The sequence below is a fragment of the Miniopterus natalensis genome, chromosome 3 (genome assembly GCF_054644295.1).
Source record: "Miniopterus natalensis isolate mMinNat1 chromosome 3, mMinNat1.hap1, whole genome shotgun sequence".
NCBI classification, from domain to species: Eukaryota; Metazoa; Chordata; class Mammalia; order Chiroptera; family Miniopteridae; genus Miniopterus; species Miniopterus natalensis.
This window is the reverse complement of record NC_142083.1, coordinates 91,376,679-91,401,353: the sequence shown is the minus strand read 5'-3', so window position 1 is coordinate 91,401,353 and position 24,675 is coordinate 91,376,679. Positions and strand designations below refer to the sequence as shown.

The following is a 24,675-nucleotide window of genomic DNA, read 5'->3' as shown; positions in this document are numbered from 1 at the left end:
TGTGTCCTACCTGTAGTATTTCTTATGCACAGGGACCACAGTTTATTTTTCTAACTTTCTAGAACTTTTAAAAAAATTTCATAAAAACACAGACTCTCAGGCTTGCTCTAATCTGATTAAGTCCCCACTTTCTATGAGTTCTCATTTTTCTTTCATACTTGGTTAGCTAAACGAAAAAGTAAACAAGTTAGGCCAACCATACTGCCTCCGTTATTCCCTAGCCCAAGTTCCTTACCTTAGGGGGGGAGCCTCTCTGACCACAGATCCAACTCAAAACCCAGACAGTTATAGTATTCCCACTGCCTGCAATACCCTTCCTGCCTATACAAATTCTATCCACCCCCAGAGTTTGATTCAAATTCCATCTCTTACGTCAACCTGGCTGTTCTCCACTGATCTCTCTCTATATTCTAGAGCCATTTAATAATTACCCAAATCATTCATTCTGCACTCAATCCCATCTTAAATGTTTACATCTTGTCACCTGAGTTCCTGGAAGAAGGGCACCACAACATTCGATTTCCTGGGAAGTTCCCTTCGGTGTCAAGCAATTCGGAGTGTGGTTGTACAATCAGCACTTGTTTTATGCATCAGGACAATCTTTCTTGGGAAATCCATGGCATACCAGAACATTCTCTCTTCCAGAGTGTCTCTGGTTCTCACAGCTCCAGGATAGTGACCCCTTTGAAATATTGCCATCAAAAGGCTGCTAAGTTGGTTTGTAACAGAGAACTGGGGCTGGGTATATCAGTATATCTGTATGATGCCAGGCAAACGCTAAACCAAGGTGAGTAAACACTCTGACACAAACTCCTGAGCGAATAAAGAACACTCTTTTTAAGAGATTTGCCTATGGAATATTATATATTGCTTTGAATATATAATGAGTATTTTAACCATTGGTATTAAATTAGGAATGAGTATTTTAACCATTGGTATTAAATGAGTATTTTAACCATTGGTATTAAATTATCAGAACAATCACATTTCCTAGCCCTAAATTACATTTTCCTGTAAGAATCATAGACAGAAATATAACTACTTAAAGAAATCAACCTAGGTAATCAACTTGATGTAGTGATGAGAAAGCTAAACAAATCACGCAAGCAAGTCCACCTTCTTCCCCTCTTATATGGACTATCAAAGAATCTCAAGTTAATGGTTCTGATTTCAACTCAGGTCTGGTTAAAAAGCATTACTATTACAATATTAGAGCAAGTCATTCAGTCTTACAAAAGAAAGCTGATTAAACAATTACCTTTATTAAGATAACTAATATTTTAATTTTCACTGTATACCTCATGCATGAGCCACAATGATAAACAGCCATTAAATGAGAACCAAATGTGGGCTTTATAAAAGGAACTGCCTATGGTATTGGGTAAAGAGATGTCAGAAACTATCTCAATGTGATTATTATATTTAGAAGGTGGTGAGCCCTAGTTCTCACCTGACTGACATTGTTATTAGCCCAGGACAATTTCCTCAAGATAAGAATAGCACCTTTTATTTAGGTATGAGACAAGAATGATATACCACCCTTATAGACTATAGTAAGACTGAACTAGAGTCCCTAGAATATTCTCAAAGCAGCTCAGACCCAAGACAACAGCTAAGAAAAGGGAAAGTGAACTCCTGGTGAGTACTACTCACTGATCCTCTGTTCCAAAAAACTTCACAAAGAAGCATTTCTTTCCACGAGGTTTCTTCAAATCTTTGGGTGGATTAACAATCTGGGGGATAAAAGGGAAAAAAAGGTTTTTTCCACAGCTCAAGTTGGTAAGAGAAAAAAAAAAAAAGAATGTCTTAAAAATAAAAACCCAGGGCCTAGTCTAGACCTGGCACTTTTCTACAGAAGTTCCCTATATCTAACATGTAGCACAGTGTTCAGTACATAAAATTTCTCTTTTATTGAAATGGCCCGGTTTTAAAAGCAGTTACAACTAAGACCAACATCACCCCTCCCCCCAAAGTGACCCTGTCATCACTGAAGAAATATAAAAGACACTTTTAAAAATACTTCAAGGCAGGAAGAGTTGAGACAGGTAATAGTGTCAATGAAAGACAACTGAGGCACTAAAAATGCCATATTGCAAAGAGACAGTCTAAAGACATTTCTTAGGCTCCTAGCAAGAATATATAAACACAGAACATTTGGAAAGCTATGATGGATTGCCTCATGCAAAATCTGAAATGCCAACTTCTGCAAAGATGCACTGGAGTAGCACATATGGTAGCATGGAAAGAAGATTTAAACTGAATTGGGACAAAAATACTTTGACTTTTCACTAACCTACATTTAGATTTCTCTCTTCCTGGATAATTTATTTTCTTCCTCTTTTGTTAGATTTAAGTATAAAGCTAAATTCAAATAAGAATTGATTTCCAGAGTTAAGACTCCACTAAAACCATCTCTGATTCAAGAAATAAGAAATTACTGCATATTAAATGACCTGGTTTATATTATATTGCCTTTTCTAAACGAACTGATATTAGAGAAAAAAATTCTGGTTGTTATTTAAATAGGCACAGTTTAACTCAATGCTAGAAATTGAGGGGAATGCATCTTACATTCTTCACCTCTTCAAACTCAACTTCAGATGTCTTCCTTTAGTCTAGTGGCAAGGCACTCACCTTTCCCGGCCACGGAGGATACCGGCCAAGTTTCCCCCTAGAGAAAACAGAGAGTCAGCATTTGCCCTGGAAAAGCCTGCCCACCTCCTTAAGCCCACTCAATATGCAATTTATTTTCCTAAATCTCTACTTGCACCCTCAAGTGCCAGAACAAAAGCTGGCAAACAGGAGTTATTAATCTCGCTTCCATGGATGGACCCAACAAGCCCAAACCTCTCAGAAATGAAGTGCAAAATTGTACACATATGTGCATAAGGTATGTGCATTCTTCTGGTAACAAGGGATACAAGAAAACCACCAAGAGTCACTTGTCTAGAGCCGTGATGGGGTTGGGGGGGCAGTTTGCTCTGTAAACACAGACTTCCCCTTACAGAGTCTGGTTTAATTCACCGCGAGACCCGCCAGCTTTGCCAATTGCTAATGGAAGCCTTCCTCTGGGTCGAGAAACAAGCTACGCAGCTCGAGGGAGGCGGCGACAGTCAGTCTTGGTTCGGGCGGTTGTCTGGGACACAGAAGCAGACCACGAGAGGCACACAAGAAGGTACTGGTCACTGCCAAGCCTAAAGGAGAAGTGTCCCCTCCATTTCTTCACGGGGCAGCGCCACCAGTCCGGTTTCGACACCCCAGGCTGAGCCGCCCGCACAGGTCGGTTCCATCGCAACGCGGGTTTTAACGGGCTTGCCCGGGCGAGATGGCCCCGGGGGCTCCCCGGCTCTCCCGCTTCCCCGGGAACCCCAGCAAGACCTAGAAGAACCGGCGTCCAAAGCCGACGCGGGGGACGCCCTTCACAGTAGCCGCCAGCATCCGGTCTGGAGCGTAGCTCTCTCCCGCACGGCCTCGAGGCTCAGAGCCGGGCCCACCACGGCCACCCTCGGACTTAGTCCCCCCGGGGCCAGGCTGTCCCTTCCGCCCGGCGTCGTTCCTAGCGCCGGCACCTCATCTCTCCCTCTACGCGGCCTGGAGCGCACAGAAAGGCAGCTCCCGGGCTGGCCGTGAACTCTGCGCCCAGAGGAGCAGCTCTCCGGTGCACCTCGCTTGGCCCGGCCGCCCAGACTCACCACACCAGATCGCCGAGCCGCAGACTCACAGCCGCCATCTTACCACCCAACCACCACCGACGCACGGGTCGCCGGGAACCTTAGGTGGCCCTGGCGCCGCCCATTGGAGTGAGCCCGGCCACGTGACTGGGGCCGGCTGTCATCGGCCCAGCGGCTGCTCTGACGTCACCGCGCCTGCCGGGGTTTATTGGCCGGGCGAGAGACACGTGACCAGGGCGCCGCCGTCTCCGCGCGCCGGAGCCCCGCGACTCTCGGCTCCTTCCCCCTCCCTCTGGCTCGTGACAACGAAGCATCCGCGGTCTGAGGCGGCGGCGGCGGTGAGGATTCAGCAGCGGATCGAGCGCGCGAGGGAGTCGGCCCTGCAACCCGCCCCGCCCCCGGACCCTGGCCTCCAGCTCTTTCTACCTGGGTGTTTCCGTTACGGCCGTTAGTCCCTCGCGGGCCCCGGGGCCGGCCGCATCATCGCGCCGGCTGCTGCCCTGACGGACCTCGGCGCGGCCTGGAAGTCAGCCTCCGCCCGAACCCGGGGCCCCGCGCCCGTCGGGCTCTACGTGGCCGCAACTGGGGGGCGGCTGGATTCTTCCGAGCGCGCTTTCTAACGGCTGCGTTCGGGGAGCGACTCCTTCCCCGAGCCCTCGTCCTCGCCACAAGTTCTTCCAGGGCTTCCGTGCCGCCCGCCCCGAGGTTCCGAGTTGTTCGACTTGCAGACGGCGTCTCTCCACTTCCTCCTGGGCCGGCAGGCGGCACGGCCGGCGAGGCTTCCTCAGGCGCTCGGGGACCCGGCCATGGGCCGCGGCGCAGGCCGGTCGCCCGCCTGGAGGCATGGCTCGGGGGCCCGCCGCTAGCAGCGCTGCAACCCGGGCTCCCGGGCCGGCATGAGGACGGTCGCGGGAGGACGAATGCGGCCCGTGGGTCCGTAGCCTGCGTCGCGCCGGGGACAAAGGTGCGTGTCTTTGTCGGGACCGGGCTCTCACGTAAGCTGAGTTGTAGTCTGACACTTTTGGAGAAGTTAGGAGCAGGTTGTTGTGACAACAAGAAGGCAGATGCCAGTCGCAGTTTCAATACGTGAAAACTTAAGCCGTTGAATGGGAACTAGGAACAATTCAGCACAGCGACAGCCCAAGCGTCAAATTCCAGATAGAAAATAAAAATTTTCAAAAGGTCCCATTCCCAGTTGCAGACTCCAAAGGTTCTAAGTCAAGGGTTGACTTAACTTAGAACCTGACTTTTCTTGGGTTGTGCCTGCTTGAATAGTGGCTGATCAACACACGCGTCTCCCGTAGGCGATGTTTTATACCAAGACTCTGGTGTAAGAGATGCCCGGGTTGGCGAACTGGCTTGTACATAGCCTGGTTTTTCATTGGAGTTCACTTTCCCTGAAGTACGTACTGTCAGTTACAGGAACTGTCATTTACTGTTTTGTTTTAAAGACAAACCGATAATTTAAAGCATACTTATGATTCCAGGAAGTAACTTCATAAAATTCAACACACGTTTCTAATTTTAAAACTTAATTTTTGAGGAATGGAAGGATATTTTAATGACTTGATAAAAATATAAATTTTAACATTACCTTGGGACTAGAGGCATATCTGTTAAGAGTTAGGGACATGGCAAAGAATATATTGTCTAAATATTATCTTGAAAGTTCTAGCCAATGCAATAAGACATGAAACAAAAATAAGCATAATTTTTCAGGAAGAAGACAAAATTCTCATTTCTGTGGATGACAGGATAGCCTATTTTAAAACAAAGGGGGAAACCATTAAAGAATTCAGTAAAGAGACTAATTATAAAGTCATACAAAATTCGGTTTTTCTGTGTTTCACCAATAACCAGTTTGAAAATACAATGATTAAGAGGATGTATAGTAAAAAAAATATCATCCCTGGGACTAACCTGAGGTAACAAAAGGACGCTAACATTTCTTGGATAACATCATTTGAGGGTTTTTAAGACAGTGGTTTTTTTTTTGTTTTTTTTTTGTAGAGTAGTGTGCTTTTACTTAGAATAAGGTTTAGCTCATTAAAAGTGAGTACAGGCATACCTTGTCTTACTGCGCTTCACTTTATTGCCCTTCACAGATGTTGCGTTTTTTACAAATTGAAGAAGGCAAGACCCTCCACCAGCAAAAAGATTACGGCTTGCTTTACTGTGGTAGTCTGCAACTGAACCCGCAATATCTCTGAGGTATGCTTGTATTTAAATACTTAGTTTTTCTTAAGACAATATGTTTTACTGATAAATCTGGTCTTATTTACAAATCTAAGAATGTTTATATAAAAACCAAAATACTTAATCTGCAAAGCTTCAATTAAGGCACCAGTTTAACAGATTAAATTCCCCTAAACAATGCATTCTTTTTGCAAAGTTAAGTTCCCTTAAATGTTTTAAACTGCATTTAAAGTTTTATATGCTTGTTCTCTCAAATACTTTAAACTTCTAAACATTGACCTTATAAACCTAATAGTAAAATGCTTTCCAAGGACTTAAATCTTGTAAGTCAAAATAAATGTGCAAATTTAAGTCAGGTTACATATTAAGGATTTCAAATTAAAGTCTGACATCATTAATGTCTGACTCTCTTAAATGTTTCAAATGACTTAGTAACAAGTAATATCAGTTATGATGATTATAAAAATGCAAAATCTAAGTGTTAATATGCTATAGGTTTGTTTTACTTTATTCTCTTGTGTTATATCTATAACTTCTCAGGCCTGCAAAGTCACTTAAACAACTAAGAGAAACAATTTTACCGTCTAGGTGGACTGAAGTTACAGTGTCTGAAATTATATTAAGGTTACCTTTTTAACTTAATGCCTGGGTAGGGGCAGGGACCTGGTTGCCACTTCAAGGATAACCTTCCTGCATCCCATTGGTTAAGTTGCAGATTCTCTTCTTATAGTGAGACCTTGCCTGCTCTTATCAGTAGGGGACTTTTAAGCCTTCAACCTTCAGCTGAAATTTATTTTCACAACCCAGTGCATCACAATGTCCTGGGGGCCTTGAAAGTTTCTTTTAGAGGAATTTCAACATCTTAGTGCATGATAGTCTTTTGCACCACCAACCTGTTTTGCTGCTATCACTTTGTTGCCTAGTTAGAATTATATTAACTCTTTTAGATGTTTTACTTTCTTGTCTGGTTTTATAGATCACAGTTTTATGGTCATAATAGAAAGAATGAATATTGCATTTACTTTATAAATACCCATACATATATATGGATATGTATAATGTATGTAAATCTTACTGAATTAATTCATATTTATAATTCATTTACAGTCAAAATGCAGTGAGCTTTTTTGGGGGAACTTATCAAAATGATTCTAAAGTTGATCTGAAATAATGAACAGGCTGAAATAGCCAAGTATTACTTTTTTTTTTTTTTTTAATTTTATTTATTGCCTCGCCGGCATGGCTCATCAGTTGAGTATCGACCTATGATCCAGGAGACAGAGGTTCGAATCCCAGTCAGGGTGCATGCCCGGGTAGTGGACTCGATCCCCAGCAGGGGGCATGCAGGAGGCAGCCAGTCAATGACTCTCATCATTGATGTTTCTCTCTCTTGCCCCCCTCTCCCTTCCTCTCTCTGAAATCAATAAAAATAAATTTAAAAATAGAAAATAAAAAATTTTATTTATTGATTTTAGAGAGAGAAAGAGAAACATTGACTTGTTCCACCCATTCATGCATCTGTTGGTTGACTTGTATGTGCCCTGACCAGGGATTGACCCCGCAACCTTGACACATAGGGACGATACTCTAACCAACTGAGCTACCTGGCCAGGGCAGCCAAGTATTACTTTGAAAAGAAGAATAATAAAGATGAATTTAAAATTCAAGATGTAAACACATACCATAAAATTTCTCAAAACAGCGTAGTATTAGTTAAGGAATCTCTAGATACTAGATCAAAATAACAGGATGAATTTCAGAAATAGACCTTAAATACCCAAGTTGTTGTATAAGATATATGCCAGATCAGCAGGGGAAAGAGGATTATTTGGTGATTAATATTGGGAAGAAACCAAGGTAGAACCTCACTTTTCATGTTATAGCATAGTAAATTCAACTTGGGTTAGAGTTCAGTGTGCAAGGTATATCTGTGAAAGACTGGATAGGTTAAGTCTTATGTAAGAATCCCGGGCCCTAGCTGGTTTGGCTCAGTGGTTAGAGCATTGGCCTACAGACTGAAGGGTCTGGGGTTCGATTTCAGCCAAGGGAACGTACCTCAGTTGCAGGCTCGATCCCTGTCCCGGTCAGGGTGTGTTCGGGAGGCAACCAATCGATGTGTGTCTGTCTTCCCCCCCCCCACACACACCCTTCCTCTCTGTGAAAAGCAATGGAAAAAGTATCCTCAGATGAGGATTAAAAGAAAAAAAAAAAAAGCCTAGTTGGAGAAGGACATTCTAGGCACAAAAGAAATGGGAGAAGCCATAAGGGAAAACCCTAATTTTAACAGCATTAAAAGTTTAAGTTGCTTTCATCATACTTCATTCTTAAGAAAAATAAATGGTAAATAACAATGAAGGAAGAGAATAAGAGACGTGACAAACACTGTATACATATATACCCATATATGTATATAATGTATGTTATATGTTTAGGGTATATCAAAAACCCTTACAAATCAACAAAAAAGCTTTAATTTTTTAACCATTCCATAATGTTGGACATTCAGATTTAGGTTGCTTTTATTATTTTTCCTATATACAAGGCTGCAATGACTATCCATATGGATGTGGTAAGAAGTTCACATTCGGATGTGACTTTTAAAAAGCAGGGCACAAATTATACATGAAGCACAGTATGTGTGTGTGTGTGTTTGCATATTTATATTCTGTAAACTCTTGGAATTCTGGAGTTCACAGTATACTCTGACCATTTCCAAGTAACTTTGAAGTTCTGGCTTGTGATAATTTGGCACTGCCAACACCTGAGTTTGGGTGGTGAGAAGTTGGCGCCTTAGGAAGTGAGCCTAGTCACACCACTCTTGAGACACTGGGTTTTTGCTTATTCCTGGGTAGGTGTTACTCTGAATTGATGGAAACTTTGTCATTGCGAAGAATGGCTCTAAATGAAAGTAAACTGCTGGTGATGAAAATAAAGAGGTCTTACAAAAGAGGTTTTTCTTAGCCAGAAAAAGAAGTGTTGGATAAATTATATAAAAAACAATATTCTCTAGGGTTCTGTGCAATTTTGAGGATTCTTTAAGGCTCTTTCAGCATAGGTTCTCTAATGTCACGGATTTAGTGAATATGCATAGAAAAAAGACTGGAAGGAAGTATGCTAAACAGAGATTGTCTCTGCGTGATAGGATTTGGGTGCTTTTCATATATATGTGAAAAAATTTTATATTTAAGATAAATAGTATTTAAACAAAAAAAAAGCAATAAACAGTAATTAAGATAAATTGAACAATGGATTCTTCTTGACAATGAAATTCTTTTAAACTTAAATCTGTATAACTGAACAGGAAAAATCTTGGTTTGACCTGGTTCTTCTTTTCAATGTTAACAGAAGCCATGCAGTGACATCTGCTAAGAATTGTTGGTAGCCATGTCGGAGCCCCACAGGGTCCAGTTCACCTCTCTCCCAGGTTCTCTGAATCCTGTTTTTTTGAAGAAGTCCCGGAAGGAGGAGATTGGGGGAGCAGAGCAGCATCAGGACTCTGAGCCGGCTGCAGCAGCTGTTCGGATTACACTCACCCTCTTTGAGCCAGATCACAAGCGCTGCCCAGAATTCTTCTACCCAGAGCTTGTGAAGAACATACGAGGGAAGGTGAAAGGCCTTCAAACAGGAGACAAGGTACTCCCCAGTGGCCCCAGACTCACTCTGCAGATCTAATGCTCAGGGTAGCATGTGCAAATGGGACTTCCAGAAGGTGGAAGCAAGACTAGGGAGGCTTTGGCTGCCCCAAGATCATGGCACCCTTCCCAAAGCAAGCACTAAGTTTTGCTGATTTTGCCCCTGGGCATGAGGGGATAGAATTCTTTCTAGAACCATTCTTTTGATTTATGCTAGAGAAAATGTAAGGCACATCCTAAGCTAATTTGAATTATGGCTAATTAATATCAATAAAAGGAACAGCAAATTTTTTCATGCCGAGGCTGTGAATATTACACGTATGTAAATGTGACCAGTCCCAGTGCTGGATTTCATGCTGGACATTTTTCGTTTCCAAGGGATTCACTCTGCCACATGTAAAGGCAGATGAGAAAAAACATACACTGCTCTCTCTTCTCAACACAGTAATATACTGGATAGTTAACTTTACCTAGGGGAATAGAAACCTATTTTTCTTGTTTTATTTATTGGGGGTGGGGAGCTTTTGAGAATCAGTTTGATTTCTCAAGTGTTTTTTAAATGATCTGCAGTAAACCCTGGATATTGTGGACCTCAATTTAATGAACTTCAGATTTAACAGACAGAATTTTTGGTCTGTATGTCATATATGAAAATTAACACCCTGTTAGTTTTAAAATGCTTTTAACCAGATTTGTTTATAATTGAATTAGCAGGTTATTTGTTTGCTATTAATTCACTGTTTTGTTGTTGTTTTTAATATATTTTTATTGGTTTCAGAGAGAGGAAGGGAGAGGGAGGGAGAGAGAGAGAGAGAGAAACATCAGTGATGAGAGAATCATCATTGTCATCGTTGATCAGCTGCCTCCTGCACGCCCCTGACTGGGGATTGAGCCTGCAACCCGGGCATGTGCCCTGACCAGGAATCAAACTATGATGTCCTGGATCCTAGGTCGATGCTCAACTGCTGAGCCACACCCACTGGGCAATTCACTGTTATTTTTAACAAATTTTAGCGAATAGGCCATATGTTGGAAAAAACACAGTAGTAATTTCGCAAATACAAATATTACAACTATAGTCTACATACATATTTAAACACGAGTCACCACCTGTAAACAATGTTTGGTGAATGATTAGCATGTGATCACACTGCATCTCTAGCTGTAATTGGCTCTGTTGTCTCTAGAAGTGACTTTCTGCAGCAGCTTTAACACGTGTTGTTGATGTTCCCACATTCAGTAAGCCATGCCCCAGCTGTGTGCATTTGTTTTCTCTCAGTGACTGGTGAATGCACTCATTTACTAGACATATTCAGTGTAAATTTAAAATTACTGTAATACATATGGAAAACTTTTCTGTGAAATTAAACTTTACATACATACTTAATTTTAATTACACAAACATGTCTACATAAGGAAAAACAGGTAAACTAACAAATTTGTGAATTTTTAACATGCATTCAGAAAACATACTTTATTATATAACAGATTTTCAGCTTTAACAGATATCCCCTCGCCCGAATTAGTTTGTTATATTGAGGTTTTACTGTATTTGTTTTCCTGGCAGATTTGTTTTTTACTCTTTAGTATGGAACTTCTCAAACATTTATAGACTAGAGAGAATAGTATAATAAGCCCCATGTACTCATCATTCAGTTTCAACTACTAGTGATGTTTTGGCAATTCATTAACATAATAAATTTTAAAAACTTTTTAATTGAATTATGCACTTAATGAAAGTGCACATATGATAAATGTACAGCTTAATGGATTTCCATGTAACCTGCCTCTAGATCAGAAAATACAACATTTTCTAGGACACCAGAAACCCCCCTCCTTCCTTCCCAAAATACTACCCCACCCTCAGGGGTAACAGCTGTCCTGATTTCCAACAGCTTAGATTAGTTTTGCCTGTTTCTATATTTTATATAGTTGGAATCATGCAGTATGGGCAGGAGCTAGGTGAAGAGTATTTGTAAGCATCTGTATACCTGTGCACTATGCCAGGCTCTGGGGGTAGGTTGGTTGGGTCCCACACTGCAGCATTTTGTTCTCTAGAGTGGGCTCTTAATCAAATGGGGATTAGACTAGTACCTGGCTCATAGGGTACCTGAGATCATGTTGGTGCAGTTTCCAGCAGAGTGCCTCGGTGGCCAGTGCTCCTTTAGTCTAATTCATGGTTGTGCTGGTTGGGGTGAGTACCTTTGGTTAGAAGGGTTATACAGTTTCTTTGCTCAAAGAAAATGTTTTTTTGATTAAGATCTGGTTGGCTGAATGGAAACCAATTGAGTCTGTGCCAAGGATCAACTTGTATGAGGGCCAGAGGGCAAATGAGGAAAAGTAATTTCAAATTCACTCACAATTTCTTTTTGAAAATAGGGATAGTATCCTTGAGAGGAAGAGAAAGTAGCAGGGATTAGTTAAGGCATTTATTTATGGGCTCAAACTGAATCCATAGGTGAACTGAAATTAGAACTCTGGTGTTTTAGGAAAAACATCTACAAGGCTGCAAGTTTCTTTGCGGCTGGGACAGTGGCTTTTCCACTTTTATATAGTCCTCAGAGTCTAGCACAGTGCCACCCGGCCGGTGTGGCTCTGCAGTTTATTATCCACCTGTGATCCAGGAGATCATTATTCGATTTTCGGTCAGGGCACGTGCCCGGGTTTCAGGCTCCATCCCCAGTAGGGGGCATGCAGGAGGCAGCCAATCAGTGACTCTCTCATCATTGATGTTTCTTTCTCTCCCTCTCCCTTCCTCTCTCTGAAATCAATTAAAAAAAGGTTACTTGCCAAAGAAGCTAAAGGTTCAGTTGTGGAAAATTGATGAGAAAAATGGAGGAGTAAGTTTATGGAGTTTTTGGAAAACTGCATGAAAATATTTTGAGTGAGTATTTAGATTGGGAGGAAAGAGATTATTGATCCTTCAGGATAGGTATCCAAAGAAAGCGACTGCCGTGACCCTGGGTTTGATTTTCAGTAGAACTGAGAGAAGAGCAAATTCATACTACTCTTCTGACCAAAAAGTAGAATAACTCTTAAGAACTTGTGCTATATTCAGTGGGTTCTTTTTTTTTTTTTTTTTTTAATATATATATCTTTATCGATTTCAGAGAGAGGAAAGGAGAGGGAGAGAGAGAGATAGAAACATCAATGATGAGAGAGCCATTGATTGAGCCCACAACTCAGGCATGTGCCCTGACCGGGAATCGAACCCCGATCGCCTGGATCCTAGGTTGAGGCTCAACCGCTGAGCCACGCCCGGCCGGGCTTCAGTGGGTTCTTAACCTTTACGAGCAACTGACTGCTTTGGAAGTGAATCCCTCCTTAGAATAATGTTTTTAAATACATAAAATAATTTTTAGGGTGACAAAAGAAACCAGCTATATTGAAGCACACGTCAGTGTAGGTTGAGCATCCCTGACTAAAGGCTCTTTGCCATATTTGGAGCTCTGCAGGACCTAGTGCTGTGGTGGGCAGTTGTAGGCATTTAATTGAGCTCTGATGAATTACATGAATGGAAATTTTTCTTTCATAAACAACCAAGGCAAACACTGATGGGAAGATAACATGTATTCTTCCTTGTCTTTTTTGGAAAAAAGTTTCTATTATGCAGTTTATAGGTGTTGATTAGTCAGTGAATGTATTATGAATACATAGTGGGAATTTTTTTGTAACTCTTATTTTGTGAAATGGTCTCTTTACAGAAGAAAGATCTCTCTGATCCTTTTAATGATGAAGAAAAGGAAAGGCATAAAGTGGAGGCCCTTGCCCGGAAATTTGAAGAAAAATATGTAAGATTTCTGTTTGGGCAGCAAAACAACCTCTTTGGGTGGGAGAGATTTCTAGACATTTCCACATTCTTTTAGTGGAGTATCATCTAATCAACACTGATGTGGAAACAAGTGTAGAGCTTGGAGAGAACAGAATGCAGTTATGAACAAATGCATGAAGGTACAGAAAATGCATGCAGCAGGACTAGTGTATACAGCCAAATGGACAAATGAACAGGAAGGGTCTTTTACCCCTAGAATTTATCCGTAGAATAAATGTTTTGATAAAAGGCATATGAAGTCATTTAGTTCCTTCTGTCTTAGGCCATATGCAGATACAAATCTGTCCTATTTTAAAAGGTCTTTAGGGAAGGAGATTTGCGGGGGTGTGGGTGAGGGTGTGAGTGTGACTGTTCAGTGCTTTATACCCTTTAGTCACTAGCTGATGGAATTCAAGGCAACAATTCTGTGTATTAAAAAAAGCACGTAACCTTAGACTTAAAAATTTGTTAAGAGGGTAGATCTCATGTTATGTGGTCTTACCAGAATTACAAAAATAAAAGTATATGACCTATTTTAAATTTTAGGGTGGAAAGAAACGTAGAAAAGACCGAATACAGGACTTGATTGATATGGGGTATGGTTATGATGAATCTGATTCCTTCATCGATAACTCTGAGGCGGTAAGTACTTACTGAAAATGCCACATAGGAACGACCACACCCTCACTCCTACTGGTAATGGCCCAGAGGCTAGGGGATGGGTTGGGTCAGAGTGGGCCTTCCCTTAGCATGAGGAAGGAGCTACATTGATGAGAGAGGAAGTGACACCCTTCATCTGGGCCTTGGTTTCCTTACTGAAAAGGATACCAGATCTGTCCAAAACACCTAGCTCAGACGTTCATGATTGACCAGAAGCATGTGTAGGCGTGCGGTCTGAAATGTGGCAGGGAAACATCTGCTCTGCATCTTTGGACTGGAGTACCAGCACTTGGAGCTGACTATCTGTTTTTCCCCTTTCAGTACGATGAGCTTGTTCCTGCTTCTTTGACTACAAAGTATGGAGGATTTTACATTAACTCGGGAACCCTGCAGTTTAGACAAGCATCAGAATCTGAGGATGATTTTATTAAAGAAAAGAAGAAAAAATCTCCAAAGGTTAGAACATTGCTTGCTTTTGGACTTCAGTAGTGCTCTTTTTACAAACCTTGTGAGGTCAGTGGGTGACTTGCCAGAATATGTGCCATTTTAGGGGCTTAGAAGATTGGCAGAAAGGCCTGAGTTGAGCTCAGGTTGATAGTTCACCTCTCACACCTGTGCCATGGGGAGGCGCTGTGAGTCCTAGCAGGCTTGGCAAGGATTTCTTTCTTAAGGTCGTCTCAGAGTGGGGATGAAGGCAGTGAAGGGTGTGAAGTGAGGAGAGTTTCCACCAGTGTTGCTGTGTTTCTTCTGTGGACATGTAGAGGTCTTCAGTTCCTAGGAGTGTCATCTCAATGAAAACAAGTTGGCCTTAAGATAAGTTTATTTTGAAACCTATCACTACCTGTGTTTAAAATGAGAGGCAAGGCCCGCATACAGCTCATTTCAAACTAGAAAGGTTTCTGGCTACACAATGGCCACTGTTGTATCAGCCCCGGGTGCTTCTAGGAGATACTGTTGGTGGGAATGCTGTATTGACCTGCAACAGATCTGTGGTCCAGGAACTGATCTGAAAGCTTTTGTTCATGAAGGAAATAGGACAGCTCTCAGGATGTGCCCTGGGCGGAGCAAGGCCAGTATTGTGTCGTCCACTTGCTCCCTGAGTGAGAAAGCTATGTAACTGTGCCTTCTCTTTAATTCTCAGAAGCGGAAGTTGAAGGAAGGTGGTGAGAAGATAAAGAAGAAGAAAAAAGATGACACTTATGACAAGGAGAAGAAATCGAAAAAGTCCAAGTTTTCCAAAGCCGGGTGAGAGGCAGCAGCTTCTTTGCTAGGACAAAATCTGAACTGTTAGGGCAGGACAACTAGGAGCTCACTTGCCCTCCTCCTTTCAGCTTCAGATGAGGCATCAGGGCCTGGCCTTGCATTCCCTCTCATGCCTCCACAGTGCCATTGTGAGCATAGTCAGTGCTCTCACATCTCTGTGTGTCAGACATCCAGAGTTCTCTCTGTCCCACTGTCAGTGTTGGTGGCTATTTCTGTCACTGTATGATTGCTGCTGTCTCTTGGGCACCCCTCCTCTGCCCCGGTTTTCCTTCTGTCTCTGCTGTTTCCCCTTGTCTTCTCTGGTCCTGCTTTCTTTGCCTCAGACTCACCCCAGCTGCCCTTCATGTTGCTGCTGCTCTCTGCTGCTCCTGCTTTCTCCCTTTAAATACTTTTCTTGCTCACCCCCTTTTTGCAACCTTTTATTTCAGCCTGGCAGTGGTTTTTCAGAACCCATGGGTATGTGGCACTTTGCGACAGTTTTGCGAACCTTTTTTCAATCTCAAGCTTTGGTCCCAGCAAGAAGGAGCTTCATGTGCCCAGAGGAGGGAGGAGGAGTAACAGGGTTGATGTGTGACTGAGGTTCCTGGAGGCCACTGCGCTGGGAACAGGGGTGAAGTCCTGTGAATTTCCCTTCTGAGAAGTACTGCAGCCTTAGTAACCAATTGCTCCCTTACTTGCAGCTTCACAGCCCTCAATGCCAGTAAGGAGAAGAAAAAAAAGAAATATTCAGGGGCTTTGAGCGTTAAAGAGATGCTAAAGAAATTTCAAAAGGAGAAAGAGGCTCAGAGAAAAAGGGACGAAGAACATAAGCCTGTAGCGGTCTCGTCAGCAGAAGCTCAGGGCCTACGGGAATTGGAGGGCACCTCTGACCCCTTGCTGTCGCTCTTCGGCTCCACTTCTGACAATGACTTGCTTCAGGCAGCCACTGCCATGGACTCACTGACTGATTTGGACTTGGAGCATCTGCTCAGTGAGTCTCCAGAAGGAAGCCCCTTCCGTGATATGGATGATGAAAGCGATTCCCTTGGGGTGGGACTGGACCAGGAATTCAGGCAGCCCTCTTCCCTCCCTGAAGGCCTGCCTGCACCCCTGGAGAAGCGCGTTAAGGAGCTGGCTCAGGTATGGTGACACAAGAGTGGCCAGGCTTTCCTGGAAGCAGTTTGGGCAGATTGACACTGGTTCCGCACCGCATGAAGCTTGCTGCCCAGAGCAACCCTTAGTGAGTTGGCAGTTTCGTTGTAATATTTTCCAGGCTCTCTTCTCATCCCAAGTGAGGAAACAGTGTAAGGTCTGCTTGTCAGTTGTCATTTTTAGACCTTCTGTGGTTCCTTCACTCTTAGAAAATTTTCTTTCTCCTGAGATTTTCTCTTACTTTCTGCCTGTAGGCTCCTTTCCCACAGAGTATCTTTCCTTTTGTGTGATAGACTGACACTAATGTTGGTAGCAGGCAGCTGAAGCAGAGATCCACCTGTTTAGTAATCTGTTGAAGGTTTTGGAAATTCACAAAAGTTTGCTGACATGTTACACAGAGAGTATATGCTTAATTGCCACTGGGTTTCAGTTGCTCCCTAGACTAGCATGTCATCCATGTAAAGTGCTGATTACAGGTATACCTAAATGGTGATAAATAAAAAGGAGCAGAACCTTAAATGCTGTGCATGCCCTATTAAAAACAGCAACAACCATCAGAATCGAGCAGCCATTGCTATTTTCCCTTGGTGACTGGGAATTGATCACTAGAGTGCTAAGGACTATCAGTTCAGTAATGTATTCCTACCTGTAAACCAAGCATGGGTTGTTAGTCATGATGACATTTACCCTTTAGTTAAAATAACCTTTCACCTTGGGCATCATGGCTTGTCACACAGCTCCTGTGGCATTTATACTCTATAGCTGTAAGGTTGTTTTTGTTTTTATTTTATATAGCTGTAAGTTTTAAACCAGTGATTCTCATAATGTTTCAGAATCACTGTAGATGTAATATCGCTTGTGTTTTAGGGCAGGGTAAATGTTAACTACTGCTACAAATGATTTTCTCACTTCCAAAAAATATTTGAATACACTATACTAAGTAAATAAAACAATTTATTCAGATCTCTAATTCATTCTTATTAGCTCATGTGAGGTGTTCTATTTGAATGTAATGATCTAAATGAATTGTACCACATCAGAAATTCAGAGTACATTTTAATAGGACATTAAGTTGGAAGTAGTTGAATCTGAACTTAGCATGCTTGAGCATACTGTCCTATATTTGCTCTCAGAATTTATGTTAAAGAACCTTGTTCTTTTCAGTCCTCCGGTTTGTAATCAAATTGTTTTGTAGCACCTGAAAGTCTTGTTAAGTAAGTTGAATAAGGTATGTGTGGCAGTAGCTAGTCATTTTTTTAGAGAAAAGTTAAAGCAATTCTTGGATGTGTCCCTACTCCCACCACAGGTTGTGTTCTGTCTAATAACTTATACTCATTATTTCCCTTTCTGGGGAAAGAGGGACAAATTTAGTTGAAACAAAGTGGCATAACATGAAAGAGCATTGAGCTGTGAGTCAAGAAAGCCTCCCTTTCTGGAGTGCCCTAGATGGACACTGAGCAAGCTGTCCTTCCTCAGTGACTGCCAAGTCTCGGTTATCTCTTGAGCACGATGGAAACAGGGTTCAGGATTCAATAGATAAGGTAGGCTTGGGTCCTGGTGGGGCGGTGGTGACCAGGAGAGATTGATGTACTGGCTTGAAAATATAATGTTCAAATGTGAAATTGATACTTTAGTCATCTTCTGACCCTTCTATAACAGCATTAAGAAACTTTGGGAAATGAGGTGGAATGTGGGAATTACCCATCATCCTGACAATCTGAAAATTATTTTTAACTTACATATTCTTTTCTAGCCTCTGTGTATATGTTTTTATGTAGTTGTAATTATAGTTGTGAATAATTGTTTCCTGCTTTCTTCACTTAATAAATATTATAAAGCCCTCATCACTTTTAATGGTTGCATGAAAAAGAAGGCTTATTTTAGCAAGTTACCTAATGCTACTCCTGAGGATCCCCAGGTGCTTTGTTCCTACAGGGTCCTGCACTTGGGGCACTTGGAGCCTCCTGCACGTGTGCATGAATGCTCTAGACCCAGACCCTCCTGAGAATCTGCTGGGAAAGATAGTGTTCCCAGGGAAAAATGCCTATGTACACAAAAATTGCATATAATTTCAAAAGCCATACATGGGTATTTGGATCCTTAATAAGGAGCCCTATCTTAGATCTTGAACTGGATATTGCATTTTAAAAGCTTAAATTAAATGATGTATATAACTATAACATTAGCAGTGTTATATATTTCTCACTTTTTCACTCCCTTCGTTTTTCTTTTTTCCCCCTTATTGCTTTTATTATAATAATTTGTTTAGATTTTAAATCTTGGCCTTAGATGATACATGTATCAGTTTCTACTGTTATCTAAAAAACTACCCGAAAACTTAGTGGCTTCAAACAGCGATTCATTTCTCCTGACTCTGTGGGTTGGCTGGGTGGTGGTTCCTCTTGTCCTACCTGCGTGCTCTCTTGTACCTGCATTCAACTGGCAAGATGGCTGGGTGCTGGGATGGTGGGGCCTCTCTTTCCTTTGGTCTTTCTTCCTGGTCTTTTTCAGTGCCTGGCAGTTTCACGGCAACATTTCAAGAGGTTTGATAGTGGACGTCATAGGCCCTTAAGATTTAGCCTTAAAAGTTGTGTGTACCACATCACTTTTACCTCACTATATTGGAAAAGCAAGTCACAGGTGCACACCAGATTGGAGGGATGAGGAACTAGAGACCACCTATCCCTGCAGGAATGCATGTTCTGGGAGGGAAGGAATCTGTGGTCCTATTTGCAGTCTACCATGGAATATAAGCAGATTCTAATCTGATGTGATCCCTTAGGGAAAAATTTTTTCTCTGGGAAGCAAAAATTAGATTTATCTTCTAGCTAAGATGTGATACTTAAAACTTTGAAAAATATTTTTGAAAGCTTAAGTATGTCAAAGAGGTCCCCCAAGAGAGTGACCTTGACGAATGCTGCCCAAGCAGCGTTTACTGTTTTCTTCTCACACTAGCCCATTTTTAATTTTTTACTCCCTTGTACTGTACATTTTTATGGACCCCAGAGAACCCAATGATCTGATTCAGTGGCCTTACCCTGTCTTCTCTTACTATGTGTTGATTATGTCTTTTGTTTTGGTTGTTGGAAAGCTCAGGTTTTTCGCCCCCTAAGGTTACTACTATCTTTAGTTTGGCAGCTTCTCAGCCTGGTCCATACAGATGACCCAAGTCTGTTTTGGTCCTCTTCAGTCAAGCATACAATGGGAACAATACTAAGACTAGAAAAGAAACAAAGACCTATGTCACCCACCCTGCTGCTCTGCCTGCTCACTGCTTACTGTCCTACTGAGTTAGAACCCCCGTATTACAAATCCAAAGAGACATGGATCCAAGGAGAATGAGGTTGGAAAAAACTAACCTGTTTGATCTTCTTTAAAAAAGAAAATCATGACAGATTTCATAGTCACCTTGTTGCCTTTGTTTGCCATCATTATTATACTGTATGCCACGCCTGAAGTTTTGCTTTGCCTAAAGCCTTTGGACCAGCAACTCTTGGGTTTAGATCAGCAAAAACAGGTACAGTATATAAGGTTCTGAACTAGGTTCTGAAAGGTTATAAGTGGCTTTTTTTAAATAAAACAGTTTTTTAAAAGGCTATGGGAACTATTGTAGATCAACATGATCTGGCTGGTTTAACTTTACTTCCTAGTTAACCTCGGATTGATCAGTTTATTCAGTTCTTTGGGCAAGGATGTCCCTTCTTAAGATTGAGGGACCTAACATATTTTTGGAAAACTACCAGCCAGATATACAGCTACTCTTTCAATTAGATTTATTTTAAAATGCAGCACCCCCCATGGCTGGTGTGGCTTAGTTGGTTGGGCATCATCCTATGCACAGAAAGGTTGCCGGTTCAATTCCCAGTTAGAGCACATGCCTAGGTTTCGGGCTCGATCCTGATAGGGGGTGTGCAGGAGGCAACCAATTGATGTTTTGCTTTCACATCAATGTTTCTTTCTCCTCCTTTTCTCTAAAAATCAGTAAAAATTTTAAAAACCTTTAAAAAATAAAAATGCAGCACTTAACTATCTTCAACATAAAACCAGACCCTCAGAGATACTGTCTACACAATCCAAAAGGTATCAGGGAAAAAATCATTAAAAAAATTATATAGCCAGGAACCTTCTGAAATACTGGAGCTATGGTTGACACCTAAAAATAAAATTTGATTGGAAACCTAAGCTGTTGATGGGTCTAACAAACAGTGGGTCATTTGAAATACATGTTGAAGTAATTAGGTTGAATTACTATGAAGGTGCTTCTGAATCTTGTAACTAGCAGTGTATGAGCTTAAGCAAAAGAATGGCTCGGTTTTGTTTTCTCTCAAACTAAATCATAATTCCAGTACATTAAAAGGGCCAAGTTAGAATTCTAAATCCTTCTGAAAGTAAGAAACTGGCAGATGAATGGGCTAAAACTCGTACTATTTCTTTCTTCCATTTCCATCCATCCATTTGACTCCTTTCATCTCAGGCTTCTGTGCTATCCTCTAGCCAAGGGATCTTGCAGAAGCTGAAAGTTATGTTTGGTTGGTTGGTTGGTACTAAGTTTTTCTTTCTCTAATTTGCATTCTTTCAGCGATACCTGTTCATTTGTTCATTCATCCATCCACTCAGCTGGCATGTACTAAGCATTATTATGTGATAGGCAAATGTGGGAAATACATTGATGAGTAAGATTCAGTTCTTGTTCTCCATGAGCTTGTTATATAAATGGACCAGTAGATATGTAAACAACTGGCTGTTGGACAAAAAAGAATGAAATGAACCCTGTGATGTTTTGATGGCCAAGTAGATGGTCAGGTGGACAGCCAGACTTAAGGAGATGTAAGAGAAGCTCGGTGGGGGTACATTGGACTCAGGCTGTAGGCAATAGGCTTGGTCAGCTTCATGTTAGGAAGCCAGGGCAGCACAGAGCTGAGGATGGGTGAGTTGCTGGATGGTGGGGCCACCCTGGTATGTGGTAGGAGATGAGAGCAGGAGTGGATGGTTGGGGCCAGATCTTGGAAGACCCTCAATGCCACATGAAGGAGTTTGGAAAGAGCTGCCAAGAATTCTGAAGAACAGAGTGGAAGGATTTAAGAAAAATAGAGTGCTGTTATATTAGAAGTGGGGAACATAAGGAGAGCAGAAACTAGTGGGTTTGGTTTTTGCAAGTTGGGTTCACATACCAGAGGGTTATTCATTCATAGAAATAATTGGAAATTACTTAGAAGTAATTGGAAATTCTGATTAGGGCTTAGGAAAAAAGCACTTATGCTAGAGGTTTAGATTTGGGAGACCTATATGCATTCATGTTGTTTTGAAGCTGTGAGGGGTAGGGTGTTACTGGGAGAAGTGGGTTCTAGATAGAACCTTGGGAGTCCATCTGTAATTAAAGAGCTAGTGGAGGAGACAGATGGAGTAGTCAGAGGTAGGACAAGGACCCTGTGAGGAAGGCAAGTGGAGTGAGATGAAAGTGAAGGGTGGTTATTAGTGCCTGCTATTTCAGAGGGCTTGATCAGGATTGATCTTTTCATTTTAGGTAGTCACCTTATTGCCTTTGTTTGCCATCATTATTATACTGTATACCACCGTCTGAAGTTTTTCTTTGCCTAAAGCCTTTGGACTAGCAACTCCTGGGTTTAGATCAGTGACTCTCGATCCTCTCTGTACCTTAGAGTCACTAGAGTTACTGTTAAAGAGTACTGCTACTTGGGCCTTTTTTAAAGAATATAGATTTATGGACCTCGTTCCCAGAGACTCTGATGTGATTGGTCCGGGGGGGAAGTTGCCAAGTGATTCCAGTGTGCAGCCAAGTATGAGAACCGCTGGTTCAGACTTTGGCAGTTAGCGTTCCTCACTTGTGCTTTCAGGTGTGGCTGCTTGCTATGATTGCTTCAGGGGTTGCCAAGCTTGCCATCCAGGTGTTAACTGTCTTCTCATAGGAAGCAAAACACTGTATAGTAACCTGCTATATTTTGTGTTAATAGGTGGTAAGGTATGTTAGTAATTCCGATGATCTGGGTAATGTAGTTTGTGATATACTGTAAGTAGATTATGAATTTTCAAAGAATTATAATGTCCTTAAATACTAATGCAGCACATTATTATTATTTTGGTAGATACAGGCCTTCAAATATTGCAGGTTTTAAAAAAGTTCTTGATTGTTTTTGTATTGCAGATGTATGGAAATTCCAACTTGCAGTTTAGATGATAGAATGCTGGGCACAAGAGTTAGCTAGCTGGCCAAATCAAATGCATAATGATTGCTTTGACTCTGATTTTCTTTTATGTGCCTTTTTTTAATCCTCACTCGAGGATATTTTTTCCATTGCTTTTCAGAGAGAGTGGAAGGGGGAGAGAGAGAGAAAGAGGGAGAGAGAGAGCGAGAAACATCGATGTGAGAGAGACACGTTGATTGGTTGCCTCCCCCACGAGCCCCAACCTAAGCCAGGGATCGAGCCTGCAACCGAGGTACGTGCCCTTGGCTGGAATCAAACCTGGAACCCTTCAGTCTGAGGGCTGGTGCTGTAACTACTGAGCCAAGTTGGCAAGGGCTTAAGCGGCTTTTTTTTGAAGTCCTGGGCAGAACAGACAGTTTATAGATGCTTCAGCAGCATTTGAAAAGAGCTGGAAGTACCATTTCTAGAGCATGTAGTGATTACAGGTGAACTTAATTTGAGTTTAGAGCCACGTAGGGAACGGCATGGTGAGGATTTTATCCATAGGTGTTCTGTAGGGACTGACTGCTCTCGCGCCTGTGGGTGAGTGTAAGGGCCCTGTGGGGAAAGTGCACTAATGGATGTTACTGTCTGCTATGAACCAGGCTGCCAGAGCTGCTGAGGGAGAGAGCAGACAGAAGTTCTTCACCCAGGATATTAATGGCATCCTCTTAGAGTGAGTATCTTTTGTTTCTTTACTGTTAGCATGCTTGGGTTGAGCAGGCCAGGGAAATGGGAGTGTGACTGAGCTACATAAAGATGACCACTGATGAGATTTTTTTAAAATTGTTTTTTGTTTTATTCTTTTTAAGGGGGGGCACACCAAATATTTGTCTCTAGGAAATGACATACCTTACTGATCTTAGGCAGCAGACATTATTAGAACACTGTATATCATAGTCATGGCCCATTGGAAGTGGATTCATGGCAAGTATGATATGAGATGAGAGAGAAGGTGGTGTTGCCTGTCTCTCGGAAAAGTAAGAGATGATTTGGTACAGCTAGGGGCCTGCTCTGCTGGGTGCTCCTCAGTGTACCTGGTCATTCTCTTCTTGCTCTCACTTCTCCCAGGGCTAGTGTGCACCATCCTGTAACACTTTCCTAAATCCCCAAACCCCTGAGACTGTATGAATTGTACTAAAAAGCAAACAAACCACACATACAAATCCAAATCAGATTCTTTGTATGTGGCTCTCCAGCTTTGCCAGCTTCTCTCCTGGTTAGATTTTGCATTATGTACAGAGGAAGGTTGTTGCTCAACAGCTGAGGATTTTTCACATGTAAGAACAGTTGTCAAGACTTGGGAATATTCTTGCAAAGGACCTCGCCTGGCCAGGATAGGGATTGGCCACTTGGGTCAGGAAGCCTGAGCTATAGACAACACCTGAGGACCAGCACAGATAAGACTTTTATGTCCACAATGCCCACTAGAGCGCGTGCCAAACAGGGAGAGGTTGAGGGATCAAAGATTATTTGAAATAGTATTTTGCTTATCTAGATGGGGACACTGGAGGGATGAGAGTTTCCCTGACTTCCTGATCAGGAATAGGACTGGTAACTGGAAAAGTAAGGAAGTGCTTCTGGAAAGTATTGACCCCAAGTAACTCAATTACTTTCCAGTTTGAAAGCTTTTGTGTCCTATTCATTTATGAAAGGTAGTACTTCAGATCTTGTTCTCTTGGGCTATGATGACCTTTGACTTGGTCTTGTCTTTGACCTGAGAGCCTTAACCCAGTTTACCCAGCCAAGTTCATCAGGTTTGGGAATTTTTGTTTGGTGACTGTTGGAAATCTGTTGCACTGGCCACTCTGTTACATTGTATGACTGACGAGATAAAGTTTGACCTGATCTTGGCTCCTAGCTTTCCTGTCCATGGTAGGGTGACCTAATGATGAGAGAAGATGCCCTGAGCTGCGGCCCATTGATAACTGTTCTGTGTTCTTCAGCATAGAGGTGCAAACTCGGGAGCTGAGTAGCCAGGTTCGTTCTGGGGTGTATGCCTATCTTGCTTCATTACTGCCCTGCAGCAAGGACACCCTTGTCAAACGTGCTCGAAAACTTCACCTCTATGAACAGGTGGGTGACTCTGTAGTGGAGCCTGTTGGCTT

The 24,675-nt window shown here is 42.1% G+C and overlaps 2 protein-coding genes across 8 annotated transcripts in view; one reads left to right on the top strand and one right to left on the bottom strand.

Annotated features, from left to right (window-relative positions):
• GLYR1 (glyoxylate reductase 1 homolog) overlaps positions 1-3,761 on the bottom strand; it is a 37,359-nt gene extending 33,598 nt beyond the window's left edge. For 4 of the 5 annotated variants that reach the window (XM_016214486.2, XM_016214487.2, XM_016214488.2 and 1 more), the window contains exons 1-3: positions 3,693-3,739; positions 2,635-2,671; positions 1,654-1,733 (exon numbers count right to left, since the gene is read on the bottom strand). In XM_016214486.2, coding sequence (XP_016069972.1) covers positions 1,654-1,733; positions 2,635-2,671; positions 3,693-3,730 — 155 coding nt within the window. In that variant the 5' untranslated portion in view covers positions 3,731-3,739. Of the gene's footprint in view, positions 1-1,653; positions 1,734-2,634; positions 2,672-3,692 lie in introns of all 5 variants that reach the window. The other variant, XM_016214485.2, reaches the window with a different exon arrangement.
• Positions 3,762-3,967: 206 nt separating this feature from the next.
• The window catches only part of UBN1 (ubinuclein 1), a 34,173-nt gene continuing 13,465 nt past the window's right edge, over positions 3,968-24,675 (top strand). For 2 of the 3 annotated variants that reach the window (XM_016214458.2, XM_016214457.2), the window contains exons 1-10: positions 3,968-4,635; positions 5,777-5,882; positions 9,213-9,500; positions 13,204-13,290; positions 13,857-13,952; positions 14,292-14,426; positions 15,112-15,215; positions 15,914-16,352; positions 23,173-23,243; positions 24,514-24,643. In XM_016214458.2, coding sequence (XP_016069944.2) covers positions 9,252-9,500; positions 13,204-13,290; positions 13,857-13,952; positions 14,292-14,426; positions 15,112-15,215; positions 15,914-16,352; positions 23,173-23,243; positions 24,514-24,643 — 1,311 coding nt within the window. In that variant the 5' untranslated portion in view covers positions 3,968-4,635; positions 5,777-5,882; positions 9,213-9,251. The remainder of the gene's footprint in view (positions 4,636-5,776; positions 5,883-9,212; positions 9,501-13,203; positions 13,291-13,856; positions 13,953-14,291; positions 14,427-15,111; positions 15,216-15,913; positions 16,353-23,172; positions 23,244-24,513; positions 24,644-24,675) is intronic. The other variant, XM_016214459.2, reaches the window with a different exon arrangement.